Source organism: Atheta coriaria, unplaced genomic scaffold (assembly GCF_025399875.1).
Source record: "Atheta coriaria isolate IRGN ID8LTWV9N9 unplaced genomic scaffold, Caltech_Dcor_3.1 hic_scaffold_3_pilon, whole genome shotgun sequence".
In the NCBI taxonomy this organism is placed as follows: domain Eukaryota; kingdom Metazoa; phylum Arthropoda; class Insecta; order Coleoptera; family Staphylinidae; genus Dalotia; species Dalotia coriaria.
The window spans coordinates 2,958,988-2,978,961 of NW_027045445.1; the positions used below are offsets into that span (position 1 = coordinate 2,958,988).

A 19,974-nucleotide genomic window follows, 5' to 3' on the forward strand; every position below is an offset into this window, starting at 1 on the left:
ATGGTAATGTTCAATATTTCTAAAAAAACTTGGATTTAGATAGATATTAAATATTAACTAGTTTTAGAGAAATTGCACTACGTATATTATTTAGTACGTTTATGTCAAACCAAAAATTGGGTCATTTCGACGTTAGACGTGTAGAGTAAACTAAAAACGTATAGTGCTTTCAGAATGCAGAATGGAACCACAAGATGAAAATGTTCTAGTATGGTTTGATTTTTTTCTTTGCTGGTTTGCTTACTGTCTTAGAGTCTGCATTTTCTTCTTTCGTACACACCAAAGTCTTGTTACTTGGAAAAACGGCTGCACAACACATCCCCGGAAGCATTGGCGTGTTTGCCAATGAAATGCGCTTGCTATATTTTCTACCGAGAATAAAGAAGATGCCATAGAATGGCAGCTACAAACAAAAAGCAACCTTGAGACCAAACTGGATCAACTAATATTTTCTTCCGGATGACCTTATTTTTATCACCATAACACTTAAATACCACCGGAATAGAAAGCTTTTGAATTATCATAATTTAACTCTATTAGTGTTCGTTTTTCCCAAACAATCCTGAAACAATAAGCGCAATGTATCTAAAGGAACGTGTTGCAAAACATCAAAGTTTATCGGACGAAAACAAGTTGTAAAAAACTCAAAGTTATATATATGTGTGAGCGAAATGAGCATGATATTCTGGCAAATATCATAAAAAATGGATTCAGTTCATATCGATGCAGTCGCCCTTCGCTAAATATAGCGTGGCGACAGTAGTAAACGATAGCAAACGCTGACGCCGAATGTAAGACAAACAAATCTATAAATCTAATAAATTTCCGGTCGCTACACTTACCGGGCAACTCAGCAATTTTATGATATACAAACTTTTGAAATATATCGATGTCTATTTACTTAACATGGTTGTTTTGCAAAATTCTAACATTTGTCAAATTTGCTCGTGTCTACAAGACATAAAAAACAGTGAAAAACTAATCAGTTTGCACGAGCCAAAGACATAATTCAAAGCGTCGACATGTCAGCTAAAAATGATCTATGCCTTTAATTAATATCGGAGGCCGCGGCACAACGCCGCAAGTAAGTCCACCTTATCAACGCTCGGTGCGGCGGTAGTGGTGGCGGTGAAGGCGACAGCCGCGCGCGGTTGGGTGTCGAAAATCGGCTGCATGCACCTCTTAGGCCCCGCAAAGGCATTTTAATTTAATCATGTCTTCTTGCTTCCATAGGTTTGTGCCAGCTGGGTTTTGAAAATACCGCAGTTTTGGCAACATGTGTACCTAAAATGTTTACAAAAATTGTGAAAATTATATGTAAAAATTGATATTCATATATTCAATTTCCAACGTTATATAGCTACGGAATCTTTGCTATTTTATATAAAATAGTTCATTTTCCGGAGCAATGAAACGCAAATACCAGTCATCTTCATACAGTGTCACCCGGTTGTAGGACATGATTTTTTGTGATTTAAGTCGTGCATATTGCGCGCCTCTAACTTAAACATTGTCCGAGGTAATAAAACAAAATTGAATGCATAATATACGCGTCTGCGTGGAGTTGTTGCAAATGAGTCGCAGACGAAATGATTCCTTGGCGTTGGGAGTCCCGGTACGCAAAGCACTCGTTTATTTTCGCTCCGCTCGTAAAATATGATTTGCACCGCTGGCGAAGCGACTAACGAAAATCCACGATCACGAGATGCTCGTATGCAAACTGGCTATGTATCAACATCTACGCTTTATTGTGGTGTGCACTCGTTATTCAACTGTAATTTTTTTAAATTAAAATAAATTGTGAATGTGTGATCAATTTGGGCAATAAAGTAGTGGAAAAGTTATATCGTGAAAGATAATTTGAAATTAAATAACTTTTTTCGCTCATGGTGCGCCGAATGAGTAAAATTTGTAATTCTGTCGTATCGAAAGCACTTTTTGTTCAAGTAGTGATCGTGATTTACGACGGCCGGTGGCGCATCACGCGGTTGGAAGCACATCGCACTTACTTAATGTAATATTTAATAACCAGTCTGAAACGCTATTCCCAGTAAACCCAAGAATTGTATGCCCCACTCAAGGTTTTCAATTCGCGGGAGCCTAGAGAGAAACTTCGTTTCGTGTTCTGAGTTGTACTACCATTCTATTTGTTTTTGTGGTTTGGTTATTAGTTCGTTTTCTAGGAAAAGAAGTTCTCTTTTGCATTGTAAAAATAAAGAGGATTTTCGTATTTACATTTACATCAATCGATATAAAAATGTTTGAAGTTGTATTTGCATTTTAAATATAAAACAGTTGTCTGTGTGTTTATAAATAAAATAATAACCTGTTGAGCTTGAAGGTATTCGGCAATATTGCAATTCTTCTCTAGTAAACTGTTGTATTGAGGAAAAATTAATATCATGAATAGAATGACTGTAATTTTGTTTAATTTATTACCAATTAGGTATTAAAGACATCAAAATACTCAAAAGTAGAGTGGTACTAAAAATTCGTGTTTCGTGAAATGCAGAAAGACACGTCAGACACATACATTATTTAAATATTGAACAGACGGATTTTCTGCAAATACACGCCAATATCAGGTTTGACGTCCCCTTAGCTCTCACAAAATCGACGTCCGTTTCAATGTTCGGCGTTCAACTTGGTTGCGTATACAAATATACGCAATATGCGCATGCATTCCGAAATAGAATCTCGACGCATAAATCGGATTCAGCATACAGAACGGAAAACTGCTAAAAGGGGTGTATTCAAAACCTTTGAGCAAATAAGTTAAAATCTTTATTGCGATTTATATCTAAAATAAAATTGAGGTAAATGAATAATATTCTTATTAGCGTTTTCGTTAAATTAAGAAAATTATTTAAACTTAAGAAGTCCTCTTTGGAACTACGTATGTCCTGGTAGTGTTTGCGTATGTAAGTAACATTCGGTATCTTTATCCTTCCAACCGCAGAACGATCTGTCGCATATAGAATCGTAGACCCATCAGGAGAACGTCTGCTTTATATACGTCGAAGGGCACAGAGCACCTAAGGCAAACACGACAGCGCCGGGTGACAAGGGAATAGCAACAAGCAACAAGCAGAAGCACTCGCAGCTTTTCTTATCATGACAAACACTTTCATTGTACATTTCTATTAGGGTTATTTGGTGTGAATTATTATGTAAAGTAAATGTAAACAATTGTATGTGATTGTCATTTGCAATACGGATGACCATAATTTGATTCTGGATGTTTTTAATTAAACATCTTCATTGATGCAACTGTGACTTTGTATGTAACCAACGAATGCATAACCGAAACGTTAACATGAATCCAATTTATTTCTGCTTTGTATTCAACGTCATCTAGATAGAGAGTAACTTCGTTTGTTAAGGCTGAGATGTGCATCGACTTGGATGTTTTACATAGCTATAATGCAACTCTGCAACTACCTGTCATCAATATGAATGATTTTGAGCCACATTGATCAATATTCTTTCAAGACTGACTACAAGGCAACGGCTAAAATGCATCATGTGGTTGTCAAGAAGAACTTGTCATTTACTATAATAATTAATACAAACCTGTTCCTGGCATTTCTTTTGTTGTGTCGCTCACAACATTGTATTGTAGCAGAATACCAAATATGTTTTCTTAATATATTTCTTTTCTGTTTCAGAAGCTACAGTTTCCAATAGGTTTGTAAGTTTATATTTAAATTAGTATACTGATAAATTATTTCTCTTATTTCAGGTAAAGGTCAGGAAAAAGGTATGTGTATTAAAATTAAAATTAAATTTAAAATATTATTAATTTAATTTACCATCACAAAACTTTAAATCGAAATCCATATAGTGAGTATATAAATAAAACTTAATTTAATATTATAAAGTAGCTAGAAAATCTTTAACTTCGTTTAAGTTTTGAATAAGTCGTTTGGCTTGCGCTGACTGATCCTAAAATAAAAATTAAATATTTTAGAGTAAATTATTGTAGGTATTTAAGAATTTTTAAAATATTAAACCATGAAATTATTGAACACTTACTTGGGCGCCATTATCTTCAAAAAATACAACTTTGGCTTTCTTCTGGCCTGATGCTTTCCTTGCAGAATTGAACATTCTTTTTTGCATGCTCGCTCCTGGCGTAGAAGTGAAGTTGGCTCCTTTGGCAAAGCTTTTCTGAACATTAGGTGTATGAATTCTGGGCATTGTATTTAATGGTTGCATATTGATTGTTGTATCTCCAACATTTTCGCTGCTTTCGTCCCCTTTAGTACAAGCAAATTTACGCAACACTTTCTTAAAAGTTTTCCGGCAACTAAAAGTAATAGATTTGCCGTTGGATTCACGAGTTTGTTCAGCGGCATCCTCTAACCGCAGATATGGTATATTATTAGACCCAACAGGATTGACATTGTTGTTTAGCATTGACTGATATGCATGTGAAAAGTCATTGCTGCAAATTGTTGAGTTATTAGTGTGCACAAAATCACTATCATTAATGAGGGTTATCCCAGATCCATCGTTTATATCAACTGTTTTGTTGGAGTCCACAATCTTTTTCAGAAATTTGTTCTCATCCTTAGCGTCGTTATATTTGTTGAGTAAGTCATCATATAAATATTTTTCAATTACCTGTTTCTCATCATTATTGTGATTTTCTGGGTGACATTTTTTGTCTGTTTCATATTGAATTTGTTCCAATCGACGTCTTTGACGTCCTGCTTCATCTAGATCTTTCATATCTTTAATATATTTCCGCACCTTGCTTTCCACATGTGCATATTTAATACTAGTCTAAAAGGCAGTATTGATAATTGTGTGAATCTAAAATTTAAATAATATTCTTACCATTTTATAAAATTGTATTTGACATCAAAATGAATATAAGGTGCAAAACGTGGTATACATCTTATCAAAAATATTGAAGGAGACAACAATATCTGGTTTCAAATGAAACAAACAGTTGGCAACACTTCTAAAATTTTTAAAATAAAATGTGTGCCGTTCTTTTCAAAGTTGTTTTATGCACCTTGCTTAAAATTGTAAGTTTTCTTCAGATTCTATTAGCGCGAGAGTTGATTTCAACGTTACGTTGGTGCCGCTCGGGAAAATAATGCGTAAATGCCTTAAAATCGCTCTGCAAATTCTGCAATTTTCCACATTTTTCAAGTTTTTATCATGGAAATCGGGTTATATCTCAAAAACTCTTCGGAGTATTTGTATGTTTTCTTTAGATTCCGATAGTGCGAGAGTCGATCTCAACGACAAGCTAGCGCAACCCTCAGAAATCATGAATATTTAATGTTTCTTTGAACACTATATTTGTTGTATACCATTGTAGAATATTGTAATGTTTTGTTTTCAACTCTTCTCGTTTATCAGTGTTTGTGTACAGGTATAAAAAAACTTATCTATTGAACCCGACTCATGCTACGCTCGTGCTACGAACGTTCTATCACTTTAGTCGGTTCTAACCTGCACGCGGCTCAGCATCTTTCGTTCATTCATCTCGGTTAAATTAATTGCATTCCATTCTATCGATTGTAATCGGCATAAATATCGGAAGTTAATGACAATAGGCGGGTACAGTGTTTTGCTAACAATGATTTACACGTGAAATGATTATAAAACTCGTGTTTTTATCTGTGCATTAGTGACCCTACGGTTATTGGATTATTACGATGCTGGGAATTGCAATTATTGATTTCTAAAAGAATTAGAAATGAACGTCTGTCCTCCACAAGTTTTCACGGAAATCTTATCGGTCAAAATAGTGCGTGTCCGTTATTCGACAGAACATACGTAATAAGTGTTCAGCATAGTGCAACTTCTAACACATGTTTCTGTTTTGTTTCAGCACTTCCTGTGAGTACCCAGTGCACTAATAAATTTGTAAACATTATTATATTATAATTACATTTTTGTTTTAAATTGCCCATTGCAAAGGTACCGTATTAAGGGGCACACCTAGTGTGTCAACCTAAAAAATGGCCATTTTTGGAAATTAAAAAAAAGAAAAGCTAGTGAATCCAACTATTTAAAATTTTGTGGGTATATTTATACATGTTTTGAGAATACACAGTAAAATTTTTGAAATAAAATATTAAATATTTTTGAAATGACACGCAATCGCCAGCGGCGCCATAAAAAAAGGTCCTCCACTACTGGAGCGATTGCAGCCTTCTCCGTCGATAAAACTACACAAAAAAAATTCTCCTTAAACTAAAACATATTGTCTGTACATTGACCCTCGGGCGATCAAAAAAATTAAAAATTGACAAAATGGCGACATATTGAATAAAAAAGTTAAATTTTCCCCAAAATTTTGGTCGTTTTTGGCCTGCCAAAATTCGATTTTTGATCAGATCAAAAAACTGGAGGGTCATTGTATGGAGAACTATCTAGAAGAGATGCAAAAAAAATTTGATAGCGATCGGATCATTTGTCTCCGAGCAATCACTCCAGCAAATTCGAAAAATGCTGTTTCGAGAAAAACGCGTTTAAAGATAAAATGCAACTATCTAACTGCCGAGCGGCTACTCTTTTAAATGGCTATTACTCAAAAACTATCTCAGATATCGAGTTAAAATTTTAGTATGTTGTTTTTAAAGGTATAACCTATCGAAATATGGTAAAAAAATTTGTTTTGTATATATTGAAATTGCAAATTCTAAAGTTATATTGTATTTAGTTTCTTTATAAAGAAATGTTAAAGGCAATGGCTGTGTCTTATGACTTGTGCACCCCTTCCTTCCATCATTTCAGGTACAGGTTACAACTTGTAAAGTATTTCTCAGGGTTGTGGTCGGTCCTGAGAGCGTCGACACTTAGAAATATCTCAACAATTTCTTATAAGGATTTCTCCTACTCGGGGGATGATCCCCACTATAAAAATTGTTAAGGTATCCTGTATGATTTGTGTACTCCATCTTTCATTTCAGCAACAGGTCAGAACTTGTAAGAATATTTTTAAGTGTTGTCTCTCTTGAGACGACCTAAAACTTAGAAATATTTGTACAAGACCTTTAAGGATTGTCCTTATAAGGAGTTCCCTCTCTCCGGGGGTGATCCCCCACCATAAAAATTGTTGATATGCCTAAGAACCCTGGGGATGAAGCGTAGGGACATCGTAGCTGTAGGATGGGCCGGGAGCAATGGACGCATCGAAGCAGGCCTTAGACTGTCTAACGACACGCGCCAAAAAATGTAAAAATCTGATCTCCTCCCCTGTTCTCTTTCTTCTATCTCCTCCTCTTCACTACTTCTCTACTCTCTGTTTTCTTCCTTCTATTTTCTCCTCTTCTCTACTACTCTTATTCTTCTATTTCTCTGTTCTCCAGTTCTCGTTCTCCTTTTAGTTTCTTACTTCTCCATATTGCCTTCACTTGTATTTCAATTTCTCTTATATTTCGTTGCAATTCATATATGCAACCCAAATTACACCTGTTATTTTAATATTTGAGAAAAATGCCTTCTATACCTGAAATTCGATCCGTGTACACTAGCATGCTACCAGGTGCACGTACTCACTCGACCACCGAGTGTTTTTATCATGAATATTTGATTCTTCTATTTATGTTTTTATATTATTCAACTTTTTGAAAACAACAACACAACACAACCAAGTTGCACTCGCTCCACGCGCATAAGATTTATACGCAATATAACTTAAAACGTCAATACTGAAAACAACAAAGAGGATACCACAAAAAAATATGCTTGAGATTATAACTTTACATTGTGTTTTATTGAGAATAATAATAATAGATACATTTTTTAAATAAAAAAATATCGACAGCTAGTAAATTCGGGAGTAGTCAAAACTTGCCTTAAAATACGCACATCTCCAACACTTCAGCTATAGATATTGCAAACTCAATTGCAAACGCCACACTTACAAACTTTTTGTCTGAGCATCAAAGTTGTCCATTTACAGGAATGAATTATAAATCCAAGTTATTCTTATGTGCGAAACGATAACTGATTGCCAACGGACACGCGCGCACAGGTGAATTAATCCACGATTGATAAACGCAGCAGCGTGCAATTACATAAATTAAATACCTGAACAAATATGCTTATATGCTTAACCACGCGAACGTACTTATCCGATCGCCACCACGCACGTCCCACAAATAACTACCACACTGGTCTGCTATTACTAAATGTCGTCCTATTCTAGTTCAATTAGAGAATTAAAATCTTTAGTAACGCTAACAATTGTCACGAAGTTTGACTGATGAAGAAAACACGTGCACTTCACACCACGGCGCACGAACGACTAAGCCGGACTAAGCAAGAACCACAATTGATAACCGACCCACAGTTGGAGGGACAACAATCTATGTTCGTAAGTTAAAAACAACAACGCGACTGCCAAAATTTTGGTACCAAAATTATCTGCTGTAAATAACAGAAAATATGTAATTTGAAGCAATTAAATTACCATACTTTTTTATGTTTGTAGGTTGCGCGCACTAATCTCACAAATTATATATGAAAGTGATAGAGTTTTAAAACTTTCAATTTGGTAACAGCACGGTTGTCCTACGACATAGCGTTCGCCCGCTAGACACCTAAAACCACAAAAATTGGAGGATCAAAAACACAAAAAGGGCATTTTCATAGGGTTCCCAAGGGATAAACCCACAAATTATATACAAAAACGATAGAGAATTGTAATACCTACAATTTGGTGTAAGAACGGTTATCCAACGACATCGCGTTCGCCCGCTAGACACCTAAACCACAAAAATTGGAGGATGGAAAACACAAAAAGGGCATTTTCATAGGGTTCCCATGGGAAAAACCCACAAATTATATACAAAAACGATAGAGAATTTTAATACCTGCAATTTTGTGTAAGAATGGATATCCTACGACATCGCGTTCGCCCGCTAGACACCTAAAACCACAAAAATTGGAAGATCAAAAACACAAAAGGGCATTTTCATAGGGTTCCCAAGGGATAAACCCACAAATTATATACAAAAACGATAGAGAATTGTAATACCTACAATATGGTGTAAGAACGGTTAACCAACGACATCGCGTTCGCCCGCTAGACACCTAAACCACAAAAATGGGAGGATCGAAAACACAAAAAGGGTATTTTCAAAGGGTTCCCAAGGGATAAACCCACAAATTGTATACAAAAACGATAAAGAATTTTAATACCTACAATTTAGTATAAGAACGATTGTCCTACGACATAGCGTTCGCCCGCTAGACACCTAAAACCATAAAAATTATAGGATAGAAAAACACAAAAAGGACATTTTCATAGGGTTCCTTGGAAATATCTCTACCAGTCCTTATAAGGATTGCCCTAATAAGGAATTCTCCCACTCGGGGGATGATCTCCCCACCATAAAAATTGTTGATATGCCTAAGAATCCTGGATGAAGCATAGAGACATCGTAGCTGTAGGTCGGGCCGGGAGCAACGGACGCACCGAAGCAGTGGGCGACCGAAAAATAGTCACATATATTATCAGAGACTACGCAGCTCATATTTATTCATCAACAGCATTCATAAAACAAATACACAAATAAAAGTAAAATATTCGTGTGTTATGTGTCAAAAAATTTGTCAAATATAAATCAAATATGATATAATTAATTAAATATAATTATCAAACTAAGAGATAGCTAAATTAGGGAGGCAGAAAGATATCGGTTACATAAATAAATTACAAATGGTAGATTCTTTCTTGACTATCGCATTCCGAATCCCAAAAAATTTTGTCGCGTAATACCTGCCTTAGAAATTGTGCCATGCGTAATTTCGCATGTATTCGTTACTATATTATTATTTTTACAAGTTTCCATCTCAATTCTATAAATGCGCTGTGCGCAGTTATCGCAATGAACCATCTTCACAAGCTCAAATTGCAAAATCAACGATTGAATTTATGTAAAAATTGATTCCGCGTTTGACTGACGCATCTGATACGTTATACCATCGTGAATAAGCCAATCCGTTAACTTCGGACAATATGTTAAAACAATTAATAATCATGTGCCCATTCGTTTTCTTGCAGGAATGAATCCACAACTTCCTTCATTGCGTAGTTCGGTATTAATTGATCTTGCGTCAATGTAACACGAGTCACTGGATCAAAATGACCCACTCTCTAATAATTTACCACATTACACAAAATATTACGAAAATTTTATAATAATTAAATAAATTGATGTCTTACCTGTAAATGTTCTTCAATGTCCTTCTTTTCATATGTTATACCACTAGGTGTAATAACTGGCTCTTGCAAAATTTCAAAACTAATCTTCCCACACAAATAATCAGGAACTTCTCTTTTCTATAATAAGAATTAGCTTTTAGAAGATTTAATCGGATATTTTTGCATCTACTTACTCGGCGTCGTTCATCCACTTTTGCGAATATTGTATTTAAATCGTTCATACTAGTATCCTAAAAATAATACATTAGTAACAAAGTTTTAATTTATTTAATTCATATTTAAAAGAAAGATTTGAGATTAATACATACACATTTGTGTTTAATTTCTTGTGCTTTGTGCACCCTGAAATCAGCATCAAGACCCTCCTGATCCAACTCCTTTAACTGCTTCTCTTTGTCATCTGCCATCAGCTTATTGATATAACTCTGGAGTTCAATTTCCTGTGCGATTCGTTTTTCTTCCAGCAATGTAAACCTCTTTTTCCGAGCGGAACGCAGCATAGACGAAATGTCATCGCCAAAATTTAATTTCTGTTCTCTTGCCAAATCAAACGCCCTTTGCAGATGTTTGACAGCCTCATCATAATTTTCAGATTCAAATAAAGCTTGTCCCATAAAAAAGTGGCCCTTTACTAATGAAGGGTCCATGTCCAAGGCCCTCCTGCAATCTGTACAAGCCTGATCCCATTTTTGTAACTTTAGGTGACAAAGTGCTCTGTTTGTAAAGTAATGTGCAACGTCTGGATTCTTAATCTAAGAACACACTATGTTATTCACAAACAATAAAACCACTGAATTTTACTTGTTTCAACTTACAATTGCTTTTGTATATAAATTTGTAGCATCTTCATACTTTCTTAAACTAAACATTCGATTTCCCTGCTCTTTTAACTCCTTATCAGTTAAATTTTGCGTAGAATACATGTGCTTACTCATTGTGTTACTCTAATTAGATTACTCTTATTGTATTTGAAATGCTATTAGTTATTATTGATATGGCAATTGAAATTTGTCTTTGACTTGCCTTATAGCAGATTAATCAAATTCAGAAATAGATCATTTCACTTGCCTGGCCAGCACTTGTTAGAAGCATTCTTATCGTTTATTTATTTAATACTACGCTGTTTTTGGAGGTGTTGGCAGAAGCTCACAAGACTGTTTTTTTGCAGGAATGATTCTCATGGCCATTTGATAACAATTCAAGCATATAACCTCATATATTGACAGCTTCGGTCTGACCTAAACACGCAGGGGATAAACATTTTGAAATTTAAAAATATATTTTTTAAGCTCTGCTTAAATAATATTATATAATAGATACATAGAACGCAATTGATTAATTGTTTTGAATTTTAATTGGATTAAATATATAATTAAAGTGCTTGGAAGATATTAAAAATTGATCAGTTATTTCTGCAGGAATCTGTCACATAACCAACATTTTTCTTAAACGTGACGTATATATGCGTTTTAAATTTTCAACCAAAACAAACTTAACTCAATTGAATTTCACGTAGGGACAGTTAAACTAATATTTAATTTATTTCTCATTGATTGGGGCACAAAATGTCCTCTTATGAAGAATGGACTTCTATGTTCTCACCAGAAATGGAAAATATTGGCATGGGCAAGTCAAAGCACTTAAAAAAGTTGGATTTACTATTGCATGTCTTTGACAAAGAAATTTCAAATATAAAATATTACCTACACACTGAGTACAAAACTGTTGAGTATATTGAATCCCTACAGAAAGAAAAAACAAATACCCAGAAAAAGAAATCACCATTGAGTTGTACAAACTTTGCTAAACCATCTAATATTAGATTGAAAAAGACTCCAAAACCACCTCCAGCTGTATCTAATATAATAAAAGCACCACCTAAAGAGAGTCCAGACATGTTCTTCAATCAAACTGTTGAAGAAAACAACTTAGATCAAAATATACATCTATCAGACAGTGATACAATCATGTCAAGTCCAGAGAAATTCAGCCCAAAGATCAAGAAAAAACGCATTTTACGTTTAAACAAAACAAAGGAGTTGGCGGAAAATCATCAACCAGTAACTATTAGAACACCACCAATAGAACTTGAAATAGATGATGTGATTGAATCAACACCTGAGGTGAAGAGCTTTAAAAAATCTCTAAGAACATCAACAAAAAAGAAACTCTTTGAGAGGACTGCACCTAAATCATCTCAAAGTATGTGCACCTTATCACAACTTTACAGGAAGAACACTCAAAGAAACAAAAGTGCAACTGCATCAATGAAATGCAAAAACATTCCACAGGTATTAACTGAACTAAATACTGACAATAATGCAACCTTGATTAACATGGAACATTCACAAAACAGTTATATTAAAATAGATGAATTGTTTGATAAAGTCTCAAACCTTAATAATACTGATGAGGACACGGAAATAATTAAAAGGTGCGTTGTTATGAATTACATTTACACCCAGAATAATGTAGTTAATTTCAGATTTCAAGAGCCTGCAGAAAAACGAAACTGCAGGTTCTGTGATATGAAAGGCAGTCCGTGCAGAAAACATATGATTCAAGTTGAACTAAAGGAGCCAAATGACACATTTTCTGGATTTTGGGATTTGAACTTCACCGCAAATAAACCGAAAACGAATTCTGATGACATTCCGAAAGATAAAGATGATGATAATAATTCGACAGTACTCAACTTCTTCGGAGGAAACATGTGATATTTGCAGCACTTTAATAAATATTACTATGTTATCTATCGGATACACATTTAATTATAACGCTCACAAATTTAATCACAGATAATCTTATGTATATTAATGTATGTGTTCATTTGCAATACGATTGTTATCAATTAACTCATAAATGAGAAATGAAATATGTACTTACTTTATTTGCTCTGTTTCTATCCCCTCAAAAGGTAATCGTCATCGAGATCGGAGTCGAGCGACACCGGCGGCGAAAAGAAGTGATCACCGCCCCCGGAGCCTAGACGAATTTCATACCGATTGTTATAATCCCGCATATGCTCTTTTGACTCGTTGACGTTCAGGTTCATGATTAACACGGGTCGCGCGTTGAAGCGTGGTAGGTCGTAGTCAAGCTTCGGCACGCTCACGTTTGCAATGTGCAAGTGCAGTCTGGATGGCTCCGGCGGTTCAATCAATTCAAACGCGTTGCTCTGGATGTTCCACGAGAACAGGCACTGCGCAACATACGTGTGCAGTTTTGAATTGGTCGTCTGTTCGAGCATTTTCATCGCGCAGATTTTTATCACAGATTTACAGATTATGAATCCTTCCAACGGACAGATCTAATAATAACACAACGATAAATATTGGGGATATAATTAAATTTTAATACGCACGTGCAAAAGTTCCATGTCATAGTCCTCGCAATGCAGAAAAACGAGATCGTGCTCGTTGCACAACCGTTGCGCGCGACTTTGAACAAACTGTTCGTAATCGAACGAGCGTTGCGTGACTATAAGTTGAGTTTCGGTTACCAGATCCGCCTTGAATTCGGGTATTATATCTAAATGTTGATCGGCTAGAGTTTGAACTAGAATTGGTATTTCGATAGGGATGTTGTAATCATCTGAAATCACAATTATTAAATAAAATCTGTTAATTGTGAAGATAATATTGAAATTACCTCTACTTTGTCCGGAAAGCAGTGAACTATTCTCAAAATCTCCATTGGAGAAGCGCCGCACGACTTTTTTAATCCATTTGTACGATTCGTCCTTCTTCGAGTCGACTATAAGTAACCCAGCTGGTTGATTCACCTTCGAGTTACTCTCCGGAAGATTGTTTATCTGCCTGAGTACAAGCTTGGAGTCATAGTCAGAAAAGTCGCTGTCCAAACCCGGCGAGTACACGTTAAATTTCCGATACTCGCGCGGACTAATCGGCGATTTGGAATGGTGCGGCGAATGTCGCAGCCCCGGGCAATAAATATTCCTTCCAGCAGGACTAAACTGACCATGGCGTGAGTTGGGAGACTGCATCGGTGAACGAATTCCGGAAGAACGCGGACTGAGGAACAACCCACTGAATTCAGGCGACTTAATTGTCCGCGACTTAAATAGATATCGACGCTCCTTGCGCAAGGAGTTAAAAGGAACTATATTCTCTGAATTGTCCTCCGAAAATTCATACTTTTTGTCTGCCAGTCGCTTCTTACGGAAGCTGCTCAACTTTTCGCACTTCTCGGTTTCTTCTGTGAACTCGTACGCTTTCTCTGCAATCTTTTTATCGATCTTCTGCTTCTCCTTCTGCGAACTAGAGGACTGCGGTACTGAAAACGTGTATTCTTTGCCTTGAAGGCGTTTGAGGCGCGGATCTACAATTCCCTTCTGCACTAATGCGTTGTGGTAGCTTTTGCCTGTGACGTTCAGCGGCTCGCAACTAATATTCAACTCGTGAAACGGTTTGGTACCATCACCCGTGTCAAGTAAATCATCGTCCCGGAAGTCTTCGAGGATCGCCTCGACAATACTGTTGGCGCTGAAATTATCGCTTGTCTCTGATGCCTCGGAGAGCGTATCAGCGCTTTGGAAGTGTTGCTTGAGCGTCAATTCATCGGAATTCGTTGTCGGCACGAAAGGCATGGTGGGCAAGGGCGGCTTATAGCAGGAGGTATTTAGGATGTGGATGTAGTAACCGGTGTTAATCACGAAATAATCCGGGAAGGCAAGGGACACATTTGGGTCAAACGTCGGAGCCGGTTGCGACATAGTAAACATGTAATGCAGCATAAAGCCATGAGTCAAACACCAGCCTTGGGACAGGGAATCTAATAAAACAATATATCAGTTTTATGCACAGACACAAATATCTAAAACTCACCATCAATTTGTCTAACATTTTCATTGCAAAATCTGCAATTATCACTTATTGGCAGTGTTAGAATGGTTAAATAAGACATTGAAGGAGTCAAATTATTCCTAAAATGTTTAAAACATTACTCATATTCATTCTATGTGAAAACTAAAAATATAACTTACACAACACCATAACAATACAATTTGTAGGGATCAGTCGGGTATTGCATGAATGTTATCTCATCCAACTCTCCATGTTTGAGCAATTTGAATATCTTGTGCTTGCTGTGGAAAGCAAACCTCTTGCCAGGCACAAACCTCCACACATACAATTCATAACTAACCAGTGGAGAGAGCCCTAACATATCATCAATATTCTCCTTGTAACTTACAAAATACTGGCCACAGATTGTGAAACCCATATAAATATGAACCCTAGGAAACCATGCCAATTAATCATACAAATCATCCTCCATGAACTTCACTTACATATATTGTGATTCAGAGTAATCAAACAAGTCATCCAATATGAAGACATTCTCAGGATGAATGTGTTTGAAGGGCAGTTCAGTCTTAGATTTACTATGTGATTCATTGGCGAATTTGCCTAATATCTAGAATGGCAGATGAATTCAATCAATGATTGTGATTTTATAATTAAAATAAATTCAAGGTAGCCATGACCCATGCGAAGTTTGAGGATATTTCTCGGTATATATTTGATTGAAAATAGTACTCACCTGACGATTCGCTAGCTTATTAACGAAGCTTGTGTCTGATGAATTCATCTTCGGTTGATTCTCCGGCAAAAAACGGCGAACGCTCATTATCACTCGAGTCGTTTAAACTGTCGCTGCTGCACACATTTGACGCCATATTTTTATTAGTGTTTACTGCTGTTTACTTTTCTGTTTACATATGACGAGGACAGGTATATCTTGTCAAATGTCACTACATATGTGCATTATTAAATTTAATTGTTAGATATATTGTGCACAACAATCACAAAATTGACTATAAATATTAAAATATAGCATTATATTGTGTAATTGTTAAAGTTACAACTAGATTTGTGCAAATTTTCATTCAAAAAGATTAGAAAATGTGCGAAGATTTAGGAACGTTGCCATTTTACTAATATGAATTTTGTGATAAAATTAATAATATCCAAACCTTTTAATTAAAAAAACGTTAAGAATATTTATGATTATTCGCATTCAAAAAGTAAAATTATGAATATAATAAAAAAAATATACCTAATTTTCACGTCCTAAAGTATTATTTTATATGGCAACAACACATATTGCCGCATGTCAACCGTCATAAAACATCGAAGTGGTTTACGTTTGCTGGTGACGTGTTGCTAAGAAATCAAGATGCGGCTACTTATTTTCGCGTTTTCCGTGCTATTTATGTGCATAAATGCACAACAAAATACGCTAGTACTTCTAGACAATCAAGTTGTGAAGGAAACGCATTCTATGTTCTTCAGAGCGTTGCAAGGTATGTTGACGGCATGACTTTTTACTTGTAGACTTGCATTAAGGTTATCTAGACAAGCCGCAACTTGATATTTAATTTAAAATATTTCAAGTTATTTCTAAACTTCTTGTAGTTTCGTTAAATAATTACTTTACAACAAAGTTATAATTTTATCTATAGAATTATATCATATACTTTTGCAAGTTTAAATCTGTTTCTAATTAACCTGTATAATTTGTATAGAAACTGGTTATGTGCTAACATTCAAATTGGCTGATGATGCCACCCTACACATTTCAAAATATGGGGAATTCCTCTATGACAACATCATCATTTTCGCCCCATCTGTGGAAGAATTTGGCGGACAACTAAGCTCTGACGCAATAATCAAATTCGTTGATAACGGCGGCAACTTACTTATCGCTGGCGACAGTAATACTGGCTTTGCACTCAGAGAAATTGCCTCTGAAAGCGGTTTCGAAGTCGATGACGACGGTGCCCAAGTAATTGATCACTTAAACTACGATGTCAACGATGAAGGTCAACATACCAGAATTGTCGCCGGTGTGGAGAACCTTATCGAAGCCGATGTCATCACCGGAGATCGAACTACTCTGTATCCCATGTTGTTCCAGGGAACCGGCATCTTAGCCGATCCTTTGAACCCACTGGTATTGCCTATCTTGACTGCGGACAGTACTGCCTATTCATACAACCCAGAACAACCAATTAAAGACGTACGTATATCTAACAATATTAATATTTTCAGTTACCTAACATTTTCTATTTTTATGTTTACAGTATCCACACGCAGTTGGAAAGAATACTATTCTTATCGCCGGTCTTCAAGCGCGTAACAACGCGCGTGTTGTCTTCAGCGGATCACTCGCCTTCTTCTCGGACGAGTTCTTCCACGCACAAGTCCAAAAAGCGCATGGCGGTAAACTACATGAAATCTCCGGTAACCAGGAAATAGCACTACGCATCACTAACTGGGTATTCAAGCTGAAGGGCGAGTTACGCGTCAAGTCTGTGAAGCATCACATCGCAGGTGAGACTCAGCCGCCAGCAGCATACACGATTATGGAAGATGTAGTCTACACCATCGAGATTGAAACCTTCAAGAACCGCAAATGGCAACCCTATGAAGCCACAGACATTCAACTAGAGTTTGTACGCATTGATCCTTTCGTACGCACCACACTCAAGAGGAAACCAAATGGCGCATATGAGGCAAAGTTCAAAATTCCGGATGTGTATGGCGTTTATCAATTCAAAGTTGATTATGATCGCATTGGATACACTCATTTATATAGCACCACACAGGTGTCAGTCAGACCATTACAACACACGCAGTATGAGAGATTTATTCCGAGCGCATATCCTTACTATGTGAGTGCGTTCTCAATGATGGTCGGAGTTATATTATTTTCAATCGTGTTCATTCATCATAAAGATGAGCCAGCAGGCAAGAGCAAACATGAATAAATTGTGTACTACTGCATTAATAGATACAATAGAGCGCTTTTTAATAAAAGTGTATACAACGTAACAATTTCCACTAATAAAATATGAACCACTTAAAATATTTCACTACCATTTTATGTTCAAAGCTGTATTAGCCTTGACAATTTCATGATACTCAGTATGCAGAATTGAATTTGATTTGTCTGTATCCATTCCACCTAACCAATTTTCATAAAGTTGCTTTACCAATTGATTGTGCTCGGGATTTGTAACTGGTAATGCATCGTAGAGTCTCTCAAGCGCAATAGTTAATTCTTTCTGAGGCATTCCGTCCTTGGGACGTACTTGTGCGCCGCCATTAAGACAACCTGATGGGCATGCCATTACCTCCACATAGTGGTATTGCGACTTACCTCGTTTTAATTTCTGCACCAAGTTCTGAATGTTACGAAAACCGTTTGCTATTGCAAAACGAAGTAGTACTTTTCCATCGTGTTCGAGAATTGTTTCTCGAAAATCGGGATTTCTGCAAATATTTTAAATATTCATAACAATTTCTAGCTATAGTATTTTGCGTAATCTTTACCTTAATTGTTTGAATTCGATTTTATCATTATCAATATCAAACAGTTCCTTTGCAGCATATCTAAAGATATGATCAGCATATCCACCTGAACCAGAACCAATATGTCTACACAATAGTGGTTCTCGTTCATTGTCACCACTTGCCCATGGTTCAGAAAACGTTGAACCTGCGATTGTTTCCAAGTTGATGTTGTTTTTCATTAGCATTTGCTCTAATTCAACTACAATCATCGGAAAAATATTAAAACTGGTATTATTTGAATTTTGTTTTAAATATTACTTGCGGTAATAACGCAATCAACATCTCTTTGTTCGGAATGTTTATCAAAGAAGTCTTCCCTGGCAGCCTCCAGTTTCTTATCATAACAAGGCATCACTGTCACATGATAAATCTGCCTGCCATTATGTTTCTCGCGCACATATTGCTTTATAATACTGCCCATTATTTGCTGAGGTGATTTGGTTGTGGATATGTATGGAAGAATATAACTTCCATGAGTTTTCTCAGCATAACACACCCAACCTGGGCAACTAGAGGCCAGCATTGGTAAGACATTCTTCACACCGTCGCTTGTTGTAGCGCGGTATCGCTTTATAAACTCCCGTTGATTTTCCAACAATGCAAAGTCATCAGCAATCGTCATATCGATGACCATGTCAGCTCCGAGAGACTTAAAATAGCCGGCAAGTTTTGAAGCGCAGTCATTTGGTGATAAATTGTAGCACACTGCAAGGGATAGGATTGGTTGGACTGATAAGGATACAATAATTAACTTTGCTTCCAAAGAATCACCAGTCTATAATAGATACATATGTAGCTATAGATAGTGATGATAGATAAATTAAAAGGCTGGATTTTACCTTGTGTAAGACTTGATTCTCTTCAAATACTCTTAAAATTTCTTCCTGACTTTGCTGAGTAATAAGAACACTTTCAGCAGATGTAATGCATCCTGAACATGCAAGACAATCAGCTAATGTTATCTCTACTTTCTGCAGTTTTTCAGTTGTTCCATCCTAACAAAATTGTCAAAAGAATAATTGGATAACAATTGAAAGCATAAACAAAATATTTACTTGTTGCATTTGGAAATAATCTCCATCATCTCCTATGGTAATTTTAGCACCTGTACCTGTCTTGGTTGTTTTCACTTCTGTTGGCATTATACATTCCTGAGAATTGTGAATGAATTAAAAAACTATGTAAAACTCTATTTAATTTTTACCTGAGATGGGGTGATAAAATCATCCAAGTCCGTTAATTGCAAAACACCACTGAAACCACTCATTGTTGCAGTTTAACTAAACAATTCTGCTGACAAAACACACAATACTAAACACTGCTGAGCACTTAAAACGGAATGGAATGAACAAGGTAGTCAAAAGCACCTTTATAATTATGTATAACCATAAAATTCAA

The 19,974-nt window shown here is 36.1% G+C and overlaps 6 protein-coding genes and 1 long non-coding RNA gene across 7 annotated transcripts in view; 3 read left to right on the forward strand and 4 right to left on the reverse strand.

Annotated features, from left to right (window-relative positions):
* The window catches only part of LOC135789464 (uncharacterized), a 32,270-nt gene extending 25,735 nt beyond the window's left edge, over positions 1-6,535 (forward strand). Inside the window, exons 3-5 of the long non-coding RNA XR_010547570.1 lie at positions 3,669-3,687; positions 3,743-3,760; positions 5,852-6,535. This is a non-coding gene — a long non-coding RNA (uncharacterized lncRNA). The remainder of the gene's footprint in view (positions 1-3,668; positions 3,688-3,742; positions 3,761-5,851) is intronic.
* Positions 3,787-4,914, reverse strand: LOC135804364 (uncharacterized). Its single transcript, XM_065318230.1, has 3 exons — positions 4,843-4,914; positions 4,036-4,788; positions 3,787-3,945 (listed from the first exon to the last, which is right to left on the reverse strand). Exons 1-3 carry the CDS (start codon positions 4,843-4,845, stop codon positions 3,874-3,876), a joined length of 828 nt encoding a protein of 275 aa, XP_065174302.1. The 5' UTR covers positions 4,846-4,914; the 3' UTR covers positions 3,787-3,873.
* A 2,946-nt stretch (positions 6,536-9,481) lies between the features above and the next one.
* Positions 9,482-11,391, reverse strand: STUB1 (STIP1 homology and U-box containing protein 1). Its single transcript, XM_065299716.1, has 5 exons — positions 11,014-11,391; positions 10,507-10,950; positions 10,372-10,428; positions 10,199-10,315; positions 9,482-10,129 (listed from the first exon to the last, which is right to left on the reverse strand). The coding sequence occupies exons 1-5, from the start codon at positions 11,131-11,133 to the stop codon at positions 10,004-10,006; spliced, it is 864 nt and encodes a 287-aa protein (XP_065155788.1). The 5' UTR covers positions 11,134-11,391; the 3' UTR covers positions 9,482-10,003.
* Positions 11,392-11,433: 42 nt separating this feature from the next.
* On the forward strand, positions 11,434-13,079 carry LOC135789736 (uncharacterized). Its single transcript, XM_065299715.1, has 3 exons — positions 11,434-11,649; positions 11,715-12,632; positions 12,684-13,079. Exons 2-3 carry the CDS (start codon positions 11,764-11,766, stop codon positions 12,913-12,915), a joined length of 1,101 nt encoding a protein of 366 aa, XP_065155787.1. The 5' UTR covers positions 11,434-11,649; positions 11,715-11,763; the 3' UTR covers positions 12,916-13,079.
* LOC135789731 (uncharacterized) lies at positions 12,947-15,964 on the reverse strand. Its single transcript, XM_065299708.1, has 7 exons — positions 15,761-15,964; positions 15,510-15,634; positions 15,204-15,455; positions 15,046-15,143; positions 13,850-14,992; positions 13,563-13,792; positions 12,947-13,508 (listed from the first exon to the last, which is right to left on the reverse strand). The coding sequence occupies exons 1-7, from the start codon at positions 15,845-15,847 to the stop codon at positions 13,101-13,103; spliced, it is 2,343 nt and encodes a 780-aa protein (XP_065155780.1). The 5' UTR covers positions 15,848-15,964; the 3' UTR covers positions 12,947-13,100.
* A 372-nt stretch (positions 15,965-16,336) lies between these two features.
* On the forward strand, positions 16,337-18,088 carry Ost48 (dolichyl-diphosphooligosaccharide--protein glycosyltransferase non-catalytic subunit Ost48). The gene is made up of 3 exons (XM_065299714.1): positions 16,337-16,523; positions 16,746-17,239; positions 17,304-18,088. The coding sequence occupies exons 1-3, from the start codon at positions 16,397-16,399 to the stop codon at positions 17,988-17,990; spliced, it is 1,308 nt and encodes a 435-aa protein (XP_065155786.1). The 5' UTR covers positions 16,337-16,396; the 3' UTR covers positions 17,991-18,088.
* Positions 18,007-19,922, reverse strand: LOC135789734 (probable cytosolic Fe-S cluster assembly factor GK14772). The gene is made up of 6 exons (XM_065299713.1): positions 19,781-19,922; positions 19,632-19,727; positions 19,416-19,571; positions 18,835-19,351; positions 18,556-18,775; positions 18,007-18,495 (listed from the first exon to the last, which is right to left on the reverse strand). The coding sequence occupies exons 1-6, from the start codon at positions 19,841-19,843 to the stop codon at positions 18,096-18,098; spliced, it is 1,452 nt and encodes a 483-aa protein (XP_065155785.1). The 5' UTR covers positions 19,844-19,922; the 3' UTR covers positions 18,007-18,095.
* Positions 19,923-19,974: the final 52 nt, after the last annotated feature.